General features: G+C 42.6%; 1 protein-coding gene across 1 annotated transcript; it reads left to right on the forward strand.

The window, feature by feature from the left end:
* Positions 1-7,321: 7,321 nt before the first annotated feature.
* Positions 7,322-23,945, forward strand: mfsd2ab (MFSD2 lysolipid transporter A, lysophospholipid b). Its single transcript, XM_071501105.1, has 14 exons — positions 7,322-7,581; positions 10,933-11,058; positions 11,898-12,022; positions 16,216-16,339; positions 17,136-17,214; positions 17,311-17,480; positions 17,643-17,733; positions 18,310-18,428; positions 18,705-18,788; positions 20,650-20,733; positions 20,931-21,043; positions 21,140-21,283; positions 21,716-21,892; positions 21,986-23,945. Exons 1-14 carry the CDS (start codon positions 7,492-7,494, stop codon positions 22,038-22,040), a joined length of 1,581 nt encoding a protein of 526 aa, XP_071357206.1. The 5' UTR covers positions 7,322-7,491; the 3' UTR covers positions 22,041-23,945.
* Positions 23,946-24,649: the final 704 nt, after the last annotated feature.

The raw sequence follows: 24,649 nt of genomic DNA on the forward strand, positions 1-24,649 counted from the left end.
AGGTTCAATGTTCTGTCATTCTGAGCCACACTGTCAAGAATCATGGACTTTGAAACAATCACCTCAGTATGATCATCACTGTGTTTGTTTTTGTGTATTTACATCATCATGGGTTGTTGTGTCTGCAGTTGAAGTGGGGTCATGATAGAGACAGATGATAGTTATATTCTACGCTTTAATGTCAGTCTGAGATTTTCAGTTCATCTTGGGGGGTAAGGTTTTTTAACCCACTTTCTCTTAAGCTGCCTTATCTCCCTTTTCATATTGCATTTTGACAACAAACATCATTTTCTCACCTTCCTCTATGGTGTTCATGAGTAGGACAGCAACACAGTGGCAATGAGACATCACGTTTTCCACTGAGGAAGAAATGTCCTTTACTAAAACACAATGTTTTTTGAGTGCTGCAGTCTACTTCGGTTTATTGTTGGAAATACTGTAACTTGATGTGACATTGTCTGCATATTTTTGTCCCAAAGGTGCACCTCTGACGATATGGTGTACTACATTTACCCCTCTCCATTTTACTTGAGTGTCCAAATTGTGTGTGATGGTCATTTACTGTGTAGTACCTCCCCAAATGTCCACAACAGGTCTATTTCACAGCACACATTTTGACATGTCAAAGCAGGAAGTAAATAAAAAAGCAGGTGTAAATGATAACACTGAGCTAGTCCCAGTGTTTGGTATATACACACTGGCTCTTTGAACAGGCAACCTGGGACACTAAATGGAACAGAGCCATTGCTAATGTTAGTTGTTCCACCTGTGCTTTTCCTGCTGTGGTCAGTCAAAACGTCTGCTGTGAAAAACGTCTGATGAAAAAAAAACAAACAGTCGTGAGCATTTTATGTTCACTGCTTTCTGCTTTCAATTCCATGAAGCCACATTCTGTCACATTTTATTGTGACAAAACACCTGTGAATGATATGTGTTTTGTGTGATGTTTATGTTTTGGACACAGCCGCTGCCTGTTCTGGTTGAAGCAGCAGGCTTGAGCTCATATACTGTAATAACAATATTAAAATATTTACTGGCTAATTCCCAGCCCAATCATTTCCATCCTCACTCTCTCTAGGGACTCTCTCATTACAGCCACTTGCCGTGGAGACAGAAATCCTTGAGTGCCTACTTGGCAGGACCAACAACCAGTGGTGATTCTAGAGTTCATTGGAGGGCACCAGGCCAAAAACTGTCGGGGGGCCCCTCCAATCAGCTTTCATCACCAATATGTAGCTAATAACCTGACACCCACGGAATAATGAAATATGAAATCTAAACTTTTCTAAATCTTCTAAATCTAAATTTCCAAAATATAACGAACATGAAAAAACCTAACTGAATAACTAATGAACACTAACGTCGACTCTCTGTGATGTCTTTTATTCTACTGCAGTTAGCAAGTAGCCAGTTAGCCACAGCTCCCCTCATCCCTTTCCGATAGCGACTCATTGTAGCCTCCAATCTGCCTTGAAGGATGTATTATAACCTATTATTACAGGTTCAAATCAGTTTACCTTCAACAGAAGGGTTGGTTCTGTAGTGTTGTATCAGCGCAAAGAAGTAGGAATGTGTGAATGAAAAGAAAGTGGCTTTTGCTGCAAGTCACAACAGGTATCTTATGTAATTGAAGAAGCTTGTCTACTTTATGCCCTGGAGATTAATTGTGATCACAGCAACAAAGAGTTGCTAAATCAGAACAGTAGAGTCAAGTTGGCCCGAGTTAGTGATGATCATCTGTATCACATTTCATAGCTTGCATTTAAATTACTGCATATGGGACACCTTTTTCAGTAAATGGAAATTGGGATCTAAAAAAAACTTTTTTTTAGAAAATTTTTAAAAAAGCCTCACAGAGATATATACAAATACAAATACTGACAGCTGATCCAAACTGATTTGACACGAGTGACGCAGAAGAGTAACAACTGCTTCCCAGTAGATCCATCTTCCCTGAAACCCACTTCATGTGAAAACCTCTGAACACAAAGCACATGACAACTCCTCCCTCCCCTACAACTCCCATCCATCCAGTCATTAACAATACTTTCTGCTTTGAGGGTTGTGGGGAGCTGCAGCCAGTCCCAGCTGACATTGGGTGAGAGGCAGGGTACCCTACCCCTGGACTACCCCTATAGGCAATTTAGAGTCACACACACACACACACACACACACACACACGTATTTCCCCCCTCCGTCCTGAGTTTCCATCCTACCTGTAGCTATGTGTAACCTCTGCTCGGTTGACGCACACAAGCTCAACCTATTGGGCAGCTTCTGCATTCATCGCATGGCTTTGCTCTCTCAGACTTCCACACACACTGTGTTTGCCAACAAATACCAAGAGTCATGAGGCTTAACTCACACTTACATCACTCTCACACATACTGTACATCTACACCCACACACACACCCACATACGCACACACATACACAGACAACAAATCCACTGCTACACAGTAACGTGTCAGTGTGTTGTCCATCAACAAGTAGTGTGACTTTAACAACACTGGTGGAGTGAAAACTAAAAAAGCACTCCCACTCAAACACACACACACATGCATACACAACTTTATGCCAAACAGCAGTGTGTCTTTGTTGTGACTGTGCCGGGATCAAGCTTTTCCAGTGTGGCTGTGTCAATTCTTGCACTAATTTTCCAACACTACAGACAAAACACCACAGACACAGGGCATCATTTCAAAATTGTAACTATCTCTTCCAAGTTACACACAGGGTCACAGCAGCTCCTTTGAGGATTCACATTCAACCTCTCAGGGTGCTTTTTCGGTACCCAAGCTAGAACTAATGGGACAGGTAAAGTGATCCATGGGAAAGTATCTGGTTGAGATTAGGGTTGGATCCCTCTGGACGCTGTGTAAAGGTTTTGTATTGTTGCGATAAAATGCAAGGGAGTTTGCTTTCCAGTGAGTTAGGCCATGTCCCTCTTGGTTTAGATCAGCTTTGGGCCAAACAGTGCACTCATTAGCTATTAGCACACACTATGTGTATTTCCTTACAAGCACAAAGATGCTTGTCCCTGGCTAAAATGAGATAAGTGTTTTCACACAGTGATACAGGTTCTTAAACATCAAACTCTGTGTGAAAATGGGGTGGCAATTAGAGGATAATGGTAAATGTTATATATATGTTAAATATTGTGTTGCACATGTATAGCAGAGTCAAAAAGTCGGCAAACTAACTTGGTGGGATGTTATCTAAAAGCTGCTAATTAAATGCAAATGAATTTGGAGAAATACTTAATTTAAAAGCTATATAGTTTGACTTTATATAGGAACTGTGTTAAAATGGGCTGAATCAGACTCAGTTATCCAGCAACATATTTGATAACATTCATTGTAAGCTACTTGTCATATTGAATCAAGTAAGGTTTCACCTGCTAAGTGTGTTTATTATGTGCCACGGTTCTGTTTTATTGCAAATGCAATTGGCTTAGCAGTTGTAAAGGTTATTTCTATTTTTAAAAGTTACAAAGACTTTTGAAAACATAGAACGTGATTGTAATTATTTCTTGTACCTGTTAAAGGCCCTCCGCACTGTATTGACGTTTGCCAACCACCAGCAGATGTTTATGGTCACATAATAAGTTGTGCACACCTCAGTGTCACTGGGTATTTCAGCCTTTTGTTCACAGTACACCCTCTGCTGAGGCAGACCAACAACAGGCTGATCAGAGCTGGATTTGTTCCCCTATCATTGTGGGGCCCAACTGGGGTCTTTTCCTCTTCATCTGCAGCCACTGGCTGCAGTGGATGCAGTCCCTGATGTTTCCTTGATGGGCTGGTGCAGGGCTTGGCTGCAGATTCCCTGATCCTTCAGCAGCCTAGTGTTGGATGTTGCTCTTCCATTCCTTCCACCACCCCTGTCTGGATTATGAGACAATCTTAGCACATCTTGCTGCCTCCTCCTGATGCTGGACTTCCAGGAACTGTCATTGTTCCGATGAGGTTGCCTTGTTCTGAAAGGGTCTGCCCCAACAGAGGCCCAATCCTCCTCTTCCTTGTTGAATGTGGCTCTTAATGTCTTAATGCTTAAAACTTTGCCTGTTGGACTGCTTCCTATGTTGTCCATTTCCCACCTCTTGTCAGCGATGGTCCAACATCCCATATAGGCACTGAGAAGAACATCTGTCTTACCTCAGTGCATTTAAACTCCACTGCAAGACTGGAGAGGGGCAGGGGAGAGGACGTCTCGGGACTCCTAACCATTCTCTCGCATAAGAGCTGATCATTCTCTCTGTCTTCTCTTGACTTTGCATGAAAATGGCCTGATATACGCAGAAACTTTAGTTTAATGGTATCACAAGAACAAAGGAGTCTTAAAGTCACCATACTGACTCAGTAAAATCAGTTAAACACACACATTTATGTAAAGTTAGCAAACACAAGCTAAGTTTGGCCACGATAAGCCACTGGTATTACAAGAGGCCAAGTAATGCTATAGCCTAGTGGTTAAATGCCTGAATTGAGCGAGGGTGCGTTTTATCGCTAATTAATTCAACTTTTCATTTATAAGAGGAAAAGAATTATCTAGTTATTTCCTCTGAAGTGTGTAAAGGTGAAAATGCAGTGTCCCGCACTAATATTAGTAGGTCATTTTTCATTTATTTGTACAAATTGTGTTACTGATTTATGCAAAATATCAGCAGTGCTTCTCCCCCTTTGTCTTTATTTCATCTTTGCCATCCTTCCGTTTCTTTTTATGGAAACTGACATCAACCTCTGTCCTTCAGTCTTCCAATATTACCAAATCTCTCGGAGCCTCCTTCCTCCTGTGTAAAATTAGCCTTACAGACAGACAGTATTTTTACTGGCAGATTGTGATTTCAACATGCACACAACACTTTGCAACAGACCAGCAGCTCTTTGCTCCAGAGGTATTACAACAAATCCTTTACTTGTACTGAAATGAGCTCAAAGGTGAGCTGACCTGAGCTGAGCTGAGCCCACTGTCACCTGAATTCACCAACACAATGTAAACCAAGATGTAACATCTAATCTAATCTGCAGCATGTTGACACACATTGATTTGTCCTTATGACAGATTCACGCAACACATGTGCATATGGATTGAACTTGACTGTACAGTTGGCGAGGTCAGGGTTTAACTGCCACAAGTTTAATAATGCTGTCGGGAGATTCCCACTCGGAGGTGTGTGTATGTGTGTATTGGATGTGTGTATTGGGTGTGTGTAAACAAATAGGTGAATGGTTCATAGATAAAGCTGCATTGTTAGTTAATGTTTGAGCTAGGGGAGGCGGTATGTGTGTGTGTGTGTGTGTGTGTGTGTGTGCACTCAAACCTCTGCGAGTTGTGTGTGAGGCCGAAAAGACTGTGCATGTGTGAGCCTAAGTAAACACTGCGAATATCTATACGTCTCCTGCAACCCAGAGGTTCCTACCAGACACACAAATGAGTGTTCAGACTAGTGGTGGTGTGTGTATACTGCATATGTATACTGGAGGCTTCATGGTATGTGTGCTCAGCTAAAATGGGAACATACTGCATACATACATAGGCTGCACAGTCTCTGGCCAGAGCAGAAGACGCTTTGCAAATAAAGACCTGAGTCAGAGCATTTGAGAAACTGTCAGGCAGCAGGCAGCCCCTTGGCTAGCCGCATGAGAAAAGCTGTTTGTTCTGCCACACATGAGGAATTTTGTGTATGCTTCCATTTAGCAGCCGGGCTATATGTGTGTGCACATATTAAAAGACGTTGAAATGGTCACTTTGAACTGTCTTCACTGATGGTCAGTACAGAGGAAGTTGGTCGCTTTGAGTTATATGTAGGATGTGTGAAGGTTGAAATACAGTAAGACTGACCAGAGATATCGGGGTTACACATCAAATATCCTCAATGTTTATTGAGGATATTTGACAAATCAATAGATAAATAGTAATCTAACAGAAGTAAAGTAGATGGAGTAGAACATACATTAAAACACTAGATTACCCTACATTAAATACATGTATGCAAACTGAAGAAGATTTTTAATCTCATATTTAATTAGCGATAAAGATAAATGATCTATATCAATGACTTTGCAAATTTTCATAGCCATAACTGTAAAGATAGCCCCCCCCAAAATATAATATAATCATATTTTTATATTGATTTATCTATTTATTTATTTATGTGTTCTGTTATAATTCCTGTGTTTTTTTCTGGATACTAAATTCATTATTGTAGTATTCTTATATTAGTAAATAAAGTCTATACTTGTATATTTAATTTGAGAATGCAAACTCCTTCAATGAAATGACAGTGTAGGGCTATAGGAACGGTATGTTTGTTTATAGCCTATATTGCATAGTGTTTCTATCTTTTCATATTTATCTCTGATAAGATATTTATCTTCATCTCTCTGTTTCACATCTTACTTTATTTCCCCTTGTGCTGCTACTCTTTTGTGCTGCTTTGAATTTCCTCTACGGGGGATCAGTGAAAGTACATCTTATCCTATATGCAACATATAAAATGATGAGATAAAGCTGTATAATCATAGCCTCAGAGGAAATGTCTTAAGTGAGCTACAGAAGAGTAACATGCAAGGCAAGGCAAATTTATTTGTACAGCACATTATCTTACACAAAAGTCATTCAACGCGCAGAAAATAAAAGCAGTGTAAAAAATAGAGGAAAAAACATAATAAGAAAACAGCATAAAAACAGAATACAAACACAGATTATAAAACGGATTATATCTTTTTTTTGTTTTGTTTTGTTTTAAAGTGCAGGATTAAATGATCAGATGAAGCAGTTTTTAGCTTGTTTTTAAAGCCAGTCACAGTTTGGGCAGATTTGATATCATCACATTTGGAGCTGGTTCCAGCAGTGGGCAGCACAGTGGCATACTCTGTATACCCCAGCATCAAGTGATGTTGCCATATATGTCTATATAAGGTGATATATTATTATATATCACATCGTCCTATATGAAGATATATGTCTTCAACATATATGAAACATACCCACTGAGAGTTGTAGCTGTATATATAGAAAATATTTCATATGTATGTATATTTCATTTCATGTGTAATTCAGTATATGTACATATATTGCATCTGTGTGTGCTAGGACTCTGACATTATGGGGATATAGCATCAGTATGTTTGTTTACCGTACTAAAGCTGTACGCTTCTTCAAGGGACATGTCTTCAGTGAGGGGTGGGAGTCACATCGGGACCCCGGTGACTCCGGTGAAGCCCGGCTGTGACCCGCCTTCAGAGGGCGGGCTATAGTATGGCGTGAATGGCACGTTGAAGGGGGCGGGGATCCCTAAAATCTTACTACAGCCGCGCCCCCCCTCGCCGCCACCGCATCCTCTCAGTTTTCAAACAGGCTGTAGACTCCGACGGCACCACAAGACGCGGCTCTCCAGACCTCATCGGAAGACTTGTATTTTCTGAGGACTTTCTCCACAGTTTTTCGTTGCGTCAAGTCCAAACAGCAGAAAGCAGCTGTCCTGCTATGGCGAAAGGAGAAGGAGGTGAACAATACTCCAGCGCCAGTCTGTTGAATAAACCGGTCAACCCGGATGGCATCAAGCTCGCCAGAAAGGTGCGTTCATTCATTACGCTAATCCAACATTTCTGTCTCGGCCTCAGTTTCTTTCTTTTTTATTTTTATTTTTATTTTTTAATTTGTTTGACCAAGACAAGGAAGAGGCAGCTTTTCCGCCGTGGATGAGTGGAGCTCGCCGGTAAACTCACATTTTAAAGGAGTGAGTCATGAAATTACGCGCGTTGCTCATTGTGATGTTTCGACACAGGAGTTAACCAAGAAAGTGTCTCATTGGTGACTCAATATATTATGAAATTAACGAAATAATATATAAAAAAAAAAAAAATATTTACTGGGGGGAAAAAAAAAAAAATAATTACTTCCACTCAACGAATCGCCCTCCTCTGGTCCTGTGCACATCACAAGACAATATCGTTTAAATCATTTCAACCAAGGCATTGTACGGTGTTTCAGTCGTACTTCCTGTGTGAGCTCTCTCATCACTGAGGTTTTCTTTGCACTCATGACCCCAGCCGCACACAGCTAATTTTACATCCTGCAAATGCCACCGCGCTGCGCCGCTTTAAACGCGGCCGTGCCCGATTTATATCCGCGTATCTCTCCACGTTACATTTAGACCTGCGCATAATGACATCTGTTCAGACGCATGAGGCTGCACTACGATTTCTTGTTTGCATAATGCTGGCTCTGATTGAAGCGGTGAAGTAAATAAAGTGAAAATTTGCAGTCGAAGCAGAAATGGGAGTCAATTTAAAAAAAAAAAAATTAAATTAAATTTAAAAAAAAAAAAAAAAAAAAGCTGGGTGTTGCCCACTAATAACAAGAAGTATGTAGGCTACATCCCACATCATGTCATTTTTGTGGGATTCATACGCCAGGAAGGTGTGTCCAATGCTGCGTTCAAGGGCTTCCTGTGAAGCTGCCCCACCTGTGAGAGAGAGGACGAGTCGGCATATATGAATTATGACAAAACATAAAACAACAAATGTGTGTTAGGTGTCTTTCTGTTTTTCAAAAGAAACGCCAGAGCATGCTTTGCGCTGTAGCAGCAAAATGAGAAATTGTGCATTAGCGTCATTAGCATGTTAATTCATTGACACGGTAATGGGTCTTTATGGAGAAGCGTATTTGCTGTCACTTTTGTTTAGTGTTACATGCGGTTTTACTTCTCATGAATCGCTTGAAAAAAAAAAAAAATTAAAAAAATCCCCACCTTTTGGTATTTTTAGGGCATTCCTGGGAGTAATTCCCGTTTTTCCCATAGCTCTGAATGCGGCAGGAAGTACAACTCACCAAAGCGACGTGTCAGACACAGAGGGAGCAGGCAGAGCACTGTGTCCTTAAACCACATGCAAGATCAGGCGTTTCTGTCTTTGCTTACTGTACACTATTCAAAGAGTTTGACATATCTAATTACAACTCAAATCCAAAATGCATTTGCTACCTTTGAGTATTTGAAAGACCCACCCAGTCCAGGACTTAAGAGGGCTACCTGTTTACAGTGATAACATATTAATACTGTTGCCACTGATAATAGAAGTCTTTGAGTTACAAATGGGCTGGAGGGTCAGGTTTACAAAACACTGTTTGGACCTCTTCATTAAATATATGAAATGACAGGCACTGCAATATTTATTTGCAGTGGACATCAACATGCCCACGACTCCTCTAATGAAACTGATGCAATACAACACTTAATGCAAAGTGAACTGCTGTAAGTGGATTGTTTCAGAGGCGTGTGAAAGGATAGTGGCATTGACATGCTGTGGCGGTGATTGCTGTGTGGGTTACATGACAAAGCAGGTACAGTCACTGCAGTGGATTTTTAAAACTAGGAGTGGCATACAAGTAGAGCAGGTGCAGAAGAATTATATATATATATATATATATATATATATATATATATATATATATAGTGATGAAAAGTTGGTCTGCCACACACTGTCAGCCAAAAATGTTCTGGTCATGGGCCCTTCGTCACAGACAGCTCTTCACAGACCGCCCCTCGCCTGGTTCACAGCTGTATTGTTCAGTTCGAGGTGGAATGTGGGAAGATCACATGGAGCAGTCAAGTTTGATCCATGAGACTCTGTGTTCAGTACCATGGAGACATGACCTGAATCACCAGATAGTCCAACCATTGTGTTCAGGCAGTGCAGTTTGAATAATTGCTTCTATGTTTTTTTTGAAGGTGCTGGTTTCTCATTTGAACCACTGAGCATTTTGTCACCTAAACAAAAGCTTGGCGGGGGGGTCATCAACAAGATAGGGGCTGGATTATTCAGTCACAGCGATGTTTTGTGTTGTGGCGATGAGATGAGGCAGTGTACGTATACAAATACTGAATCGTGCCTGCAGATCAGAGTCATTTTCATAAACCGATGCTATCTCCAAACAGGGTTATGTTTTGCGTGGGGCTGTTAACGGCAGCAGGGATGAAGACCTCTCTGACCAGCTGAAAAGACGACAGATTAGTAAGCACCAAACACAACCTTTTGATTGGTCGGGGAGGAGGGAGTGTTTCCACCCCTCTCTGGTCAGAGCTCTGGTCAAACTGGCAGCAGTCCGTTTGGGTGTTAACTCAGCACAGGCTGCTGCCAAGGCGCTATCCCTCTGGCCTTTGGTGAGTGTGACACCGTGGTGTTGTCATGCCACAGCTCTTACCAACGGTGATTTGTGCTCCTATTACAGGAGTTGTTTAGAGTCGTTGTCTGTAGAGCTGAGGAAATTATTGCATCTACAGAGAAGAAGATGAAGAAGAATGAGCTCTTGTTAGAAGACCAAGGGTTTCTTGTTTCCCCGGTGGCCGTCCCTGACTTCTGCCAAATATGCTACGCAATAGTTAGCTTTTTGCCAGCTGCACTTTTAAGACTCTTCGGCGATAAAGAATTGAGGCCACATTCTTTGTGAGGCAGTAAAAATGTGTTATTGTCTTAATCACATGAGTGAGAAATAGGTGAGACTGAATATTGAAGGAGCTACAGGTGGAGGATTGAGCTGCTGTGACAGAAATTGAGAAAGTTGGCTATTTATAAGCCAGGGGAGTATAAGTGTGTGCTGCTGTGTTGCAGACACCCTGTTAAGGTTGAACTGCTGCCGTTGATTCTGCTGAATTGACTTCTCCTATAATTATATGGGCTAGGTCCTGCCAAAGCCTGAAAGGGCTTGTGGGCAGCTGCAAATACTTTTTACTTTGTCTAAAAGTAGGTTAATGTATAATAAGGCTTAAGTGAGTATTCATTTGTCAGGAAGATAGACAGATCTCAGCTGCTACTATGTCTACACTTGTGTAAAATGTCCTTATCCTTGTTCCTCTTTTAATGTATTTGATCATTTCCCTTGATTAACTGTTTTTTTTCCTGTTCTCTTACCTTTTTTCCTCCGCAGCATGAGCACAGGAACAGGTTGTCGATCTGCAACAAGTTAAGCTATGCCATCGGTGGAGCGCCCTACCAGATCACAGGATGTGCCCTGGGCTTTTTTCTGCAGATTTATCTCCTGGATGTAGCTCAGGTGAGATTGTTTTAAAACTCCACGATCACACCTGTCCACACATTTAGACGATTATAACACAGTCCTAAATATAGCTGCCCTGCTGTCCTTAAAGGACCACCTTACTGGGGATGGGGAACATAGTGTGCATCCACTACTGTCCTTCCTACACTCTGTGCTATCCTGCCACAGTATGTGAGGTGGCATTTCCAGGCTTGGAGCTGTACACGATTCCTTCCTGTGCCCTCAAAGCACCTCTTTCATACGGGCACATACAATTGTGACCGCCAAAGCTCACCAACAAATGGTGGGATTGTCCCGGAAAAATGAAGAGGTGGAAAAGGCTTCTCTCTCCTCTCTTTATGATGGGGCTCCACTGTATCAAAAGGCTTACAGGGGCTTATTCTGAAAAATGTAGGGTAGGTGGTGTGTGTGTGTGTGTGTGTGTGTGTGGGTGGCGATGGTAGAACGATGAGGAGGGGCTCGTTTTAATGGGCTCTGACACTAATCTGATGCTAAAGGCCAAAGTAACGTGTAAGTCATCAGCTTCCCAGGGTTTAGTTTTGTCCAGCTCCTGAGGCTGTTGATTAAGAGTCTATTGGGTGACACAGCATGGTGCAGACTGTACAGTCAGGAGTGGAGCATCCATTCATGCTGCCTGGCTTCCACTCAGGCATGTCTCCTGTGGACAAAGCTGGATGGGCTGCAGACAGGCGGAGCTGCCAAGTGCCACCTTCAGTAGTTTCTCAGCCTGCTCATGACATTAAGCGTGGATGTTGTACGTCTGTCTTGTTTGGTAACAAAGGATTGAATTTTTGATGCCGCAGTCGCACTAATCTTTGTGTCTTCTGCTTTCACAGCTGGACCCCTTCTATGCCTCCATCATCTTGTTTGTGGGCCGAGCGTGGGACGCAGTAACAGACCCCACAGTGGGATTCCTGGTCTCCCGAAGCCCATGGACACGTTTCGGACGCATGCTGCCCTGGTAGGTCCAAACAGCAGTCTGATACTGTTCGACTTGATTCACCCAGATCTGCATTTTAGAGCTTTCAATTAGATCTGGGTAATTTTCTCAGGAGCTCCTTCTTCATCTTTGACTCTCTGACTTTTCCATTACCTCGTTGATAAAGCCTACTTATGTCAATAAAGTACTTGGAAAGTACCATGGAAATGCTTATGGTTTTGGGGGGGGGGCTGCTGTTATCTTTGGTGAGTCAGAGCTTAGGTTGGAAGTTTTCCGGTTATTCTCTGTACATGTGTCAGTGTTTGGGGGCGGGGGCTTTGCGCTGGGACTCCATTTAAACTTGCCAGCGTCATCTCACAGGAGGGGTTACTAAGGGTTGTGCTGATGCAACTACTGCTGTAGCACTTCCTCACTGCCCACACATGCGTATATATGCTGTTTGAAGCCCCCCTCCCCCCTCTCCCTCTCACACACACACACACACAGACAGAGAGACACACACAACTGCTGCTATGCATACTGACAATAAAATAACCTCCTGGGGAATACCGCTAGTTGAAATGGTCCAGGCTGGACCACTGAAGCCAAAACGCAAAGGCCCTTCTTGTTTTTTAACTAAACAGATATAAGGAGTTCATCCAGCCACTGGTTTCCCACAGCACGGCCTCTGGCATGGCATTGACAAATGTAACTCCTGCCCGCTACTGGCTGCACCTCACAGGAAGCACACAAACCATTTTTCAGAAGGAATTCCTCCAGGAGGACTCAGACACAGGAGTCTCTGTGCGAGAAGCTCAATTTCAGCCGTCTGACATTTTGTTATTAAATATTATTTTAATTTAGAAATTGACCGTTGAGATATTTTTGAATTTAGTTTGACCAGTGAAGTTTGGTCTCTCTGTGAAATCCCCTCACGAGGCCTGAAACAAATTCAATGTTAAAACATTGTGTGTGTCTGTGTGTGGCAGCCAGCCTGAGGGAGTGGGAGGCCTGTGACGCTTCAGGCTTTTTTCACAGAAAGGTCACTGACCCCCCCCTTTTTTTTTTTTTTTCTCCTTCCCCCCACATCTCTACATCTCTGCCTCTGAATCTCTAAGCAACCTGCATGGGTTCATCTGAGTTTTCCCTCCACTCATGGATATTTGGGTCGTGACTCTTGTCCACGGTTCCTTCATCTGCGTGAATTGCAGACCCTCCTGGAGCTCTAGGTCTGTGCTTGAGGGGTATAGTTCACATGCTTATGTTAGATAAGTGCGGTGTAGGGTGTCGGCGTGAACAGCTGGTTATAGGAATGGCTGCCAGGCTCTTGTCAGCGCTGAGGATGTTTTAGAGCCACTGTCCTCTCAGCATGCAGCACCTCAGGGATATCAGGACAGTGGAGGAAAGGTAAATGTCTCATAATGACAACCACACTAGACGCAGGGCTCCTGTTTGCTCCCTTGGCTGCTTGATTAAAAGTGTCATCTCCCTAGCTGCTTATGAAACATGTGAGAAGGAGCACGGTTGGGAGATGAACGCAGCCATAAAGATCGGCGGTGGCTCCCACCTCAGCTTCGTGCCTTAGTGCTCCCTAAGGTGCGCCTCTAGAGAAAACACCTGCGTAACGAGTTGATTTACAAAGAACACAAAGGAATTATCAACCGGCACAGCTGGTTAGCAGTTCATGTGAAGTATGTTCGTCTTCGTTAACCAAATGAAGCCATAGGAGTTACACATGTGCAAAAGGGATTTATTATTCACTAAAAAATAATTATTCCTATCACTAGCATCCCCCTCATAGCAGTAGTATTGTGCGCCATTAGTGTAACAGTAGAGTTTTAATCGCAGTCTTTTCTGATTGCATCATCCAAAGGAGTATTTTGAAATGATATATATTTTTGCACACTGCTTGATACAACAGCTGTGCTTTTGATAGACTCACTGATCGTGCAGAAAAATTCATCTCAATCAACTTGGTGTCAGGGAGGATCGGTTTTATCACCACTGTAATTTACAGTCGGCGTTGAGATGCTGACGTTTGAGTCGAAGTCTCTCAAAAGTGGGTCATTCTTCCTGTTGTGGTGAGTGAGATGCATCTTGCTCATTTTGCAGGCAGACATGGGATGTGGATGGGTTGGTTGGTGGGGTGGGGGTGGGGGGTTGTAGAAGGAGGAAAAGGATGCAGGAATGACTGGCACGTTAGGTCACATGATGCTCATTATAGCCAGTACGACGTGTAAAGATGTGAGGAGATGAGGACAGCGCCTGAAGGCAGGGCGGAAGCCAGAGGAAGACCACTAGAGCTGCTCCATCTTAAAATCTCTGTGTTTAGGAAGTGGGGGAGGGGAGAACAGTCATCCCAGCTTCTCATTGGTCGCTCCCACAACACACCACCTCGCTCAGCCAATAGCGGCAGTTGAAAGGCCCGGTTATGATTTTTAAAGAGTGGCTGAGGAATTCAGGAGGTTACTCTAGTTCAAGGTGCAGGGAGGAGCAGAATGGTTTTCACTGTCGCTGCAGAGCGACTGGTCTTTTGTGTAGACGTTGATTATTAAAGGTTTGATTCACAACTTGTCCAGTATGAATTTAAAATTGAGTCAGGTCTGCTTAAGGTTAAGATGTGGGTGTTTTCAAATTGATTTGAGGATTTTTTTTTCCTAATAAATTTCACATAGAGCAACATTCATATTTTTTTTTTCCAATATCTCTTATTATAGGACCAGAATGTTTAGCAGATTTCTTCTTTTATTACAGCCGTTCACCCACCCAGCCTAATGATGGCTGCCAGAAGAATGAGAGCCTATGAGACGATGGTTAACAGCCATCAGACTTGCCGAGATAAAGTCACCCCTCCCTAGTCAGCACGGCTATTTCAGAGACATTTAAATATGACTCCAGGAGGGGAGGGGGGTCTTGGGACAGTGCTTATATGTCACTACAGTCCTGCAGGCACAGTTCAAGCCTTAGCTTAGCCCTGCAAGCTGCTGGAAGAAAAAAAGATGGGACTTGAAACTTTATTGTGAAGATGTCACTGATGCGGTCTTTTTAGATGCTCAAAACAGCTCAAGTAAAGGTATTCTCAGTGATGCACTGAGCTAAAGCTTGGTGTGCCTAATTTGGTAGATGTTCGTCTCGTGGCACTTCATCTGTCATCTCTAGCTAAAACATCTGCTCTGACCTGCACACCACTCCTCACACACTCCCAGAGGTGTTCAGTGTACAGTTAATCACATCACACGGGCGAGAGAGCTCACTGAAAGCCGCTGCTCCTGACGTTTCCTCGTTCATTTCAAAGCTCAGACTGATCATCAGAGTTTGGCTGTATATGGGATTAAGTTGCAGTGAAGCTGTTCTGTTTCTCCGGACTTCAGTCTGGATGGTAGCCCGGTGCTCTGGCGAGAAGTTGCGTCACTGTATTCCTTTACCACAGTGGCAAGCGTGCTGTTGCTTGTGGCCTGTTGTGATACGTGATACGTGACGCATGATTTCATATCCTGTCTGATAAGGATGAGTAACCTAATTAACAATAGAGCAGCAAGCTGGATGTCCTGAGCCACTTCCTGTTCCACACGTCAGAGTGGTCGCACCCACAGTCTCATATCTGATTGGTCAGTGTTGATGTGACCATAGGAGGAAGGCGAATGGGGTCAGGAAGTGAGGGAAGGAATTCCACGTCAGCAGGATTTCTGCACTTTTTCCTCAGAAAATGACCTCATGGTGGGAATTTATGGGATGTGAGACATGTAAGGGGAAAAAAGGCGGCGGGGTACAGGATGGCACGCATGTGTTTATAAAAGTAAACCACATTCTCCCACATTCATATGAGCATTTGAAATCCTTTTCTTATACTCACACACGTATCATCGTCTCATTGAAGGTCGTGTATTTGTTAGAAGTCGTCTGTGGTTTGTTTAGCAGCACTTCCTTTTTGTTGTACGCTCTTAAGCCGCACTTCAAGCTGAACCTGTTCCATGCACTACGAACATTTTGTCCCCATCAATGACAACAAGCGAGAGGAAAAAAGTAAACTCAAGTGAAACCCCACTGAGGAAAAAGTTGGCACGGACTGAGTGAAAACACTTCAACAGCCACAGTTTGTTATGTAATGAGTGGCCCCCTCTTTTCATGATTGTTTACAGGGTGAGAGCGTTTTACGCTCGAGTAGGATCACGTTTTCATCCACTGATGTTGTTGTTGTTGTCCCCCTCTCGTCCCTCTCTCCCGTCCATGTGTAGGATCCTGCTGTCAACCCCTCTGGCTGTGCTTTCCTATTTCCTCATATGGTATGTTCCTCCCTTCGAGGACGGCAAAGTCATCTGGTACCTCTTCTTCTACTGCCTCTTCCAGACCCTTCAAACTGTGAGTACCACACTCACACAGACACAGACGCTCCCTTGTTTCAAATTTGTAACACAGCGTCATGGAAATGTTTGATTTCCCAATACAGTTTTGTACCATCTGAACCCTTTCACTTTCTCAGTGACTCCTTATTATAGAATTAAAGGTCATCATAGGGTCAATAAGCTTGAGTAACATGAACTTTTTTTAACTGATTAAATCATCACATAAATGAATAAATCCTTAAATTTCACAATTTCCTAAAATAAGCATTAATTTACAGACAGGAGGAAGTTAGCTTAGCATAAAGACCGGAAACAGGGGGAAACAGGTAGCCTGGATCTGATTCATGCACCAGCACCTCCAACCATCACTAATTAACATGTTATATCTGGTGTAATCTCTCCAAAAACCAAAGTGTAAAAACTACAATTTGCCTTTTTTATGAGGGGTTATGTGCTGGACTGTTTCTGACCATGGTTGGGTGCAGACACCTCTCTGTGTATACATCAAACCAAGGAGATACAAGGTGCTAATTAGTGAGCTTTAGGGGTACAGCTAGTCCTGGTGGGGGGACTTTGTAACACCTGGACAGAGCAAAGCTAGCAGTTTCCCCCTGCCTCTAGTCTTTGTGCTAAGCTAAGCTAACTGATGCTAAGATAACTTCCTATTTGCCAAACAGACATGAGAGTTGTATTGATCTACTCGTTTATCTCTCTGCTGGAATACAAATAAACACATTTCTAAAAAAGGGCAACAATTGCTTTTATTTGTGAACCACAGAGATGCATTAATTTCTCTCTGTCTCTGCCATCAGTGCTTCCATGTGCCATACTCTGCCCTCACCATGTTCATCAGCTCAGAGCAGAAAGAGAGAGACTCAGCCACTGCATACAGTGAGTATCACAGCCGGTAAAATGTAACATTGTTATCATCTTAACCAGTCTCCTCACTGGTCCTTGGTGACTTAACATTTCCCATGATTCTTCCAGGGATGACAGTGGAGGTTCTGGGCACTGTTCTCGGCACAGCCATCCAGGGACAGATCGTAGGCATGGCCAACGCACCCTGCATCCCAGGTCCCGGTGACATCATAGCAGTGCTGAACAACACGTCTGTTGGACACAATGAGTCAGAGCCCGTCATTTCCCTGGAGCACACGGTAAACAAGTGTATTGATCTGTCGTTTGTTTGACAGTAAAGGCTAATAACAGCTTTACTGTTCAAACGTCGTGAACAGATGAGGAAGGTTAAAGTGAAATTTCAGATACAAATTGTGGTTTTCTGACCATCGTCTTTCTCTGCTCTCATTCTTCCTCCACAGAGAGCGGCCTACATGATTGCCTCTGGTGTCATCTGCTTGATCTACGTCCTCTGTGCGATTGTTCTTTTCTTCGGAGTGAGAGAGCAAAAAGGTAAAACATCTATCCCTCAATCAAACTGGCTCCATCTTTCAGTTTAGATGCCTACGCTGCTGCCTACTTTAAGCTTAAAATCCTATCCAAAAAAACCTTCAGTAATAAGTTGGAAATCAAAGATATATTTTTATTTTTTTAGATGTTGAGCTTTGCCTTTTTAAGCACGTATTGTATATGGCAAATATAGTCAGCTGTAAGCCTAAGTGGCTTTCATGGGTGTACACAAATAAGAGTCACTTAAGTTCTTGATTGGATGCAGATAAACACGTCTTTCATGTGACAGAGCTCTTACTGATTTGTTGTAGTCCAATGGGGAAGCCCAGTCATAGCTGTACGTCATGGTGTGACTGTGGGCTGACGGGGGCTGACGTGAGAACACTGAGGCTTTGGTTAGATTGGAGGCCTCGTGACCAGTGATGGGGACTAATGAGACGCAATAGTCCGGACAGTAAAAGATGAGCCTGAAAAGCAGCTGCTCATGTAACATGAACTGAAAAGCCATGTTACTAATGAATTTAAGTGGAAGTCGTTTTGCATCTTTGTTCATTCCTTTCCCGTTTTCTCTCCTTTCAGAGTCTTTTCGTCCCAGGTCAGAGCCCATGTCTTTCTTCCAGGGGATTAAGCTGGTGATGGGGCACGGACCATACGCCAAACTGGTCATGGTCTTCCTCTTTACCTCACTGGGTTTCATGGTGCGTATAGAGACACAAACACACGCACACACACACAGTTTTCCTGTGGTTTTAATCTATGTCAGTCACAGCCTCATCTGCCTGGTGTTAAGTTTGTTTTTTGGTTACTGAGTTCAACCAGTTCCTCTGATGTTGGGAGCCTCTAGCTGGTTTGTGCTACCAGCTGGAGTTTACTTAGCGCCCGCAAGGTTGGCGCAAGGTGTGTGTGTGTGTGTGTATTTGTGTGTTTAGGCAGTAAATTTTGACTGAAGTGCGTCTGTGTGCCTCGTCCCACAGCTCCTGGAGGGAAACTTCGCTCTGTTCTGCAGCTCCACACTGGGCTTCAGGAACGACTTCCAGAATATTCTACTGGCCATCATGGTGAGAACACACACATGCGCACAAACACACATACACACACACAGGTGGCATTTTCAGACACATAGAGATCGGCGCTCTGTTCCCATAGCAATGGCCGCCTTTCCCTCATCACCTGAAACCTTGGACAGCCCGTTTGTGTGGAATAAGTTAAGCCATTAGCTCCAGAGTGCAGACAAAGCTTCGCTCCCAGGGCGAACACATAAATTGTCTTCAGTTACAAAGCCCCGGTGTCTCCTCTCGGCCCATTTCCATGATGTGTGTCCACTCTGACCGCTCTGACCGGGTTTGCATCCCATTCCCACGGACAGTGAAGGAGCCACATTTGTTTCTCCTTTCATGTCCCTCTTTTATATCAACCTTACATTCAGAGAGAAAAGCCTCAACACATCAAAGAATCACTCAGGCTTCAGTCCGACAGGTATGAAAACCCAGTTAATCCAAAGATTGTGCCTACTGTAGCACGCACAGCACAACTGCACAGGCTGAGAAAGTGCAGGTTAAGGAGGTTGAAAAGATTACATGCTTTGATCCTGTACTGTATGGAAAGGATTACAGAGCCGAGGCAGTGACCTTTTTTTTTATAAAAGTACACTTATTTAGCTAAATGACTTTTTGTGAGCTGCACCTTATGAAGTTGAACCCTTAATCAGCACGAAGTGAGCCTAAGCCTCAGCTTCAGTAATTTGATGAGATGGCAGGCTAATCTGAGAAGCTGGGCAAGGATGAGTCACACAAATCAAACTAACGGGTATTATGTAAGGGTTTGATACTCAGACTGGTTTGTGTTAGTGAGTGGATGGAAACAGTGAAGGTCAAATGTAATGAAACATTGTGTGAGAGCAGTGGGGAGACCATCGAACAGCAACAAACAAAAAGAGCCTTGTGTGTTCCTTCGGGCTGAAGTGAGGCTCATTTTCAGGAAGCGCGCTGTACGGCAGCAACGGCGCTGCACAGAAAATGAACTGGGGCTGGACGGTGTTTTTGTGCTAAAGGACTAGGATTGTTGTGTTTCTGCATTTCATTTAGCAGGAAAACACTGAGGGCGGGGGTATAAAACTTGCTTTATGAGCTCTAGGTAGAAGATAAAAGTAATTAACATGTTATGATGTTTGATTTCAAAGGAAAAGGCTGATAAGGCTTGTGTGTGGCTAGTGTGGGCGTGGGGAAATTCAGACTTGAATCAAGTGCACACATGATGTCGTTGGAGAAATTTCTTTTGTATTTTGTGTTTCAAGTGCAAATTGAAATGAAATGAAATTGTGGCTTCGCTAAGTGAGAAACCGCATAAAACAGCTTTCGTCACCTAAGACGTTTGTCATCTTAACACAGTTGTGGTGTGTGAGCGGCTTCACTCTCAGCTCAGCAGTTCACTCATATCATAAGAAAATACTGCTGCACCAGGGCTTTGTGTTATCTTTACCTTGGTCAAACACTGAGGGGTCAGAGGTCACACTGATCTGAGTGAGCCCCCCCCCCCCCCCGTAGCATCGTTAGGATGAACCCTGTGGATTTTTGCATCACATTGAGCTCGAATTTGTTTTGGGAAGAGCCGTAGAGGCCGTATTACCTTCCACCGTCACTGCTGTGTTTGGCGTATATGAGAGGTCAGAAGTGCTTCTGCACCACCCCGCTTCAAGTCTGAGGCGGAAGCTGAAAGTATGTTGAGAATGCACCTAATGTCCTGTTCCTCCACTTCTCCAGACTCATGCTCACATGTAATAAAGGGCCTTTTGTGGAATTTATCGGAACATGTTTCTGTGTGTGTGTGTGTGTGTGTGTGTGTGTGTGTGTGTGTGTGAGTGAGTGTCAAATAAAAACAGCTGGTTAACCAGAATTTTAATGTTTTATTTTCCCCCCACAGCTTTCCGCTACTCTGGCCATCCCCTTCTGGCAGTGGTTTCTCACTCGCTTTGGGAAAAAGACGGCGGTTTATACTGGCACCTTGGTAAGGCCCACAATCACATCCAAACACCTCTTCTAAGTCAGAAAAAGCCTCTAAGATTGACAGGATTTAAGTGTTATCCTAGGATTTGTAAGAGAACGGCTCCAGTGCCATTCGGAAGCTAGTTTTAGGAAGTAAAACTCTGAAGGACGGCTGATCTAGTGAGCTTTAATGGTCTAATATGTGTCTGTTCTTTCCAGTCTGTGGTTCCCTTCATGATCCTGGTGGTGTGTCTGAAGAGTAACCTGATTGTTACCTACATTGTCTCCTTCGCCGCCGGGGTCGGAGTGGCCGCAGCCTTCCTGCTGCCCTGGTAAGACCCCTGCTGTCCCTGGGTTAGCTTTGACATGGAGTATCATCAGGTGTATATGTGTCAAACCAATTCTGACTCGCACGTCTCTCCCCTCAGGTCCATGCTGCCTGATGTTGTCGATGATTTCCAAGTGCAGAACCCCAACTCCACCGGCCACGAAGCTCTCTTCTATTCCTTCTATGTTTTCTTCACCAAGTTCGCCTCCGGAGTCTCTCTGGGCATCTCCACACTCAGTTTAGAGTAAGTAGTCACATGCTCTCACACACACACACACACACAGCCTATATTGGAAATGTTTTGTTGGGCTTTTATTAAGTTTTTTTTTTTTTTTTTTTTTAATCCAATTCACTGGGACACAATATGAGGCTAAGCCAAATCACCCAGCACCCAAATCCCACATCAAAGCAAGGAAATACGTTTGCTTTCATTTGATCACGTCCAGTAAGACTGTTTGTGTGTGATGAGTTCATCCATCACATGACTGAGCAGCAGTGTTGGCCTCTGATCAGACAATTCACAGGAAATTACCGTCATATCAAGATCCTGGCTTTACTCAAACAAACGTAAACTGCTATAATCTATGTCTAGTACAAAACATTAAGACACAGCTGTGCATAAGGATGTGAATCTTTTTCGTTTTCATTTTCGTAATTCTCTTTCTTCTCATTTTAGTTTTGCAGGCTACATCAGTAGAGGCTGCTCTCAACCAGAGGAAGTGCACTTAACCTTGAAAATGCTGGTTTCTGCCGCCCCCGTGGCTCTCATCATTATCGGCCTGATCATTTTGTACTTCTATCCAATCGACGAGGAGAGGAGGCAAGGCAACCGCAAACTGCTGCAGGAACAGAGGTGAGGCCGCGGACTGAAACCCTCTGCTCTCTTGTTTTTTTGTGTGTGTGTCTTAGAAGCAAAAGTCCAACTCCGCTTATGTTTCTCTTTCAGGGACAGTGAGACAGATTCAGACACAGACTCCACAGAGCTGGCCAACGTGGTCTAGGACATTTTAGAGGACCCACGGACCAATTGGGTGATAGGACTGGCATTTTGCACTGGGCAGGACCAACGGACCTGGGCCTGTCGGATTACACAGACACTGCCTTGTCCAATCGCGCCGCTGCTGTTCCACGTCTCCAAAAAGTTGTTCAAAAGTATCGCCTCAGCCACACTGAGGCCTCTCTAAAGACAGATGTCCCTCCGTCCCCATTTGTGATTTTTTTCCTGACATGAAATTCTCTTTCTTCTTTTGTTCAGTCAGATCTCAAAAGCCTTACTTTTTGTATAACATACAACCTCTGTGTACTGTGGAAAAAACCTTTTGGGAAAAAAAATGTAGTCATTGTCAGTGTTGCCATTACTGGTACTGCTCGCTGGAGGTTAACGGTTTCCATCTTCTCACAAACCACAGCAAACCTTAATGACCTTGAGCGCTGCACTAAAAACATCTTTATACTTCAGAGATGTAAACATCGTAAGAAACTTGAAGAAAAAGTGATACCGCCTTAATTTCAGCCCTGTTTTAGGGTTAAAATTCAAAACTGATACTTGCTGCCAGTCACTTGCTCCTGAGTCATTGACTTGTTGTGTATTTTCAGCATGTTTAAATGTGTTTTGCAATTTTACAGTTTCTACTCATAGTTTACTGAAACCAGTCAGTTTCTATTTCAGTCCCAATTTTTATTTTTATTTTTTAAGACATCATGTTGGAACTAGTGGCCTCACAGTAACAGCTGTGCTCTGAATGGCTCATTTAAGTTCCCCACCATAATACTGAAACCACTACATTTGTAAAAGCAGTTAGTTTCTGCACAGAACTGCAGTAGTTATCCAGCAATTACAAAATTTATATTTCCTTTATAACACAGCTACTGAAGACAAGGAAAGCTTCTTTTCTCTAAATGCTTTCATTTCCTTAATACTGAACAAAACAAAGGCTACAGCTTGTACTAATTTAGAGATATCATTATTTAAATATTTATTAGTTTTGATTTTACTGTTTTTTTTGAATTCATGTTTGCTGAAAAGTCGTGCTTCTCTCAGTATTTAAAATCTATTTAAAGCCTGTCGGTGTTTTTTTTTTCCCAACTGAATTTAAAAATGAGGAAAATGGGGTGAAAGTCATATTTTAAAGCATTCACATGCCTTTTAATGCATGTTGCCATCACTACTGTCTTTGCTCCATATGCCTTCAAAAAGGGAAGCATGTAATTGTGGAAAAAAGAAGATTGGAAGGTGGGGATATGAACTTGTTTTAGTCTCCCTTGAGTGTATTTTTTTCCTTGTGTGTGTGTATATATATGTTTACAGACGGAACCATCAGGATGCTTTGTGATCATCACAATCCCTGTCATTAAAATGAGGATTGACATATTTCATATCTGTTGGTATGGAAATGTGTACACACAATGTCATATGTTATACATAATGTTACATCGTTGACATATTTCTGACAACTGAGTTGCCATTGTGAAAATGTTCATATTTCCTTTTTTTTTTTTTTTTCTACCAGAAGTTCCTTATATCCTTCATGGTGGATAGTGTACATACCAACATGGTGCTATTTTCACCCATGAATCATGTTATAATTGTACATCCTGTAAATCTCATCCTGCTTTATTGTCAGCATTTTGTCTCTTATGGCTCTGTCACTGAACTTCCTTATGACTCTTGAGGCTGTAGCCAAATGTGTGAGCTTTAACCCCACTGGGACACACAGAGGCCTTGTGTGCATGCCTCCTGTGCATATGTGCATATGTATATATTGTATGTAAACCTGTAAATATCTTTGATATTTGTGGCTGCAAGTGAAATGTACATTGTTCTGTAGTTATTTAAGGAAAAGATGTTGAGATGAAAAAAAAAATATTGTTAATAAATACTAATTGATAAGTGTATTGTGAACAAATTGTCAACATGTTTTTACTTGAAACAACTGCATATGACAAGTCGGAGCCAATTTAAACTAGAGCAAAAACGTGGAAGATTTAGTTTTAATGTCTGCACTTGCATATCACACATGTATCACATCAGTAAATTATCCATAATGAAATGCATACTAAAGACACAATGATGATTTCTCTGATATTTTCAAAGCTTCTTAGATACCCTGTCTTCAGGACATCCAAAACTGTCCTCACGTACATGGAGCAGGTTGTAAGAGCTGAACTATAGTTATTCAATGAAAGCTGCTTTAAAAAAAACTATATAAAATAAAAAAGTAAAATGAAAATGACCTACAGACTAACATAACTTTGAGAAATGTACAGAACAATACGGAAAAATGACTCATTTTATGTCAATTATCACATATGGTATAATGTGGAGAAATGATTAATGTTACTGTTCATGAACATAGGCTACTCAAGTTCAATAGCTTTTCAGTTGGGCTTCAACAGTTGGTCTAACGCAGTGCGGGCATAGATAGTATTTATTGTACACTACTGCCACCTAGTGCTGCTTTTTATTTTTGTAAAAACGGAAAAAAATTGTTGTGAAATAGATGTAAAAGTGAGTGAAATGTATAGACATGATGTAGGTGTTTACGAAGCTATTTAAAGAAACAGCATCAATTTTTTTTTTAAAAAGTGTAATTTGTTACAATCACAATTA

This window comes from Trachinotus anak, unplaced genomic scaffold (genome assembly GCF_046630095.1).
Source record: "Trachinotus anak isolate AG129_WGS33_773 ecotype Australia unplaced genomic scaffold, CSIRO_AGI_Tana_v1 ptg000016l, whole genome shotgun sequence".
In the NCBI taxonomy this organism is placed as follows: domain Eukaryota; kingdom Metazoa; phylum Chordata; class Actinopteri; order Carangiformes; family Carangidae; genus Trachinotus; species Trachinotus anak.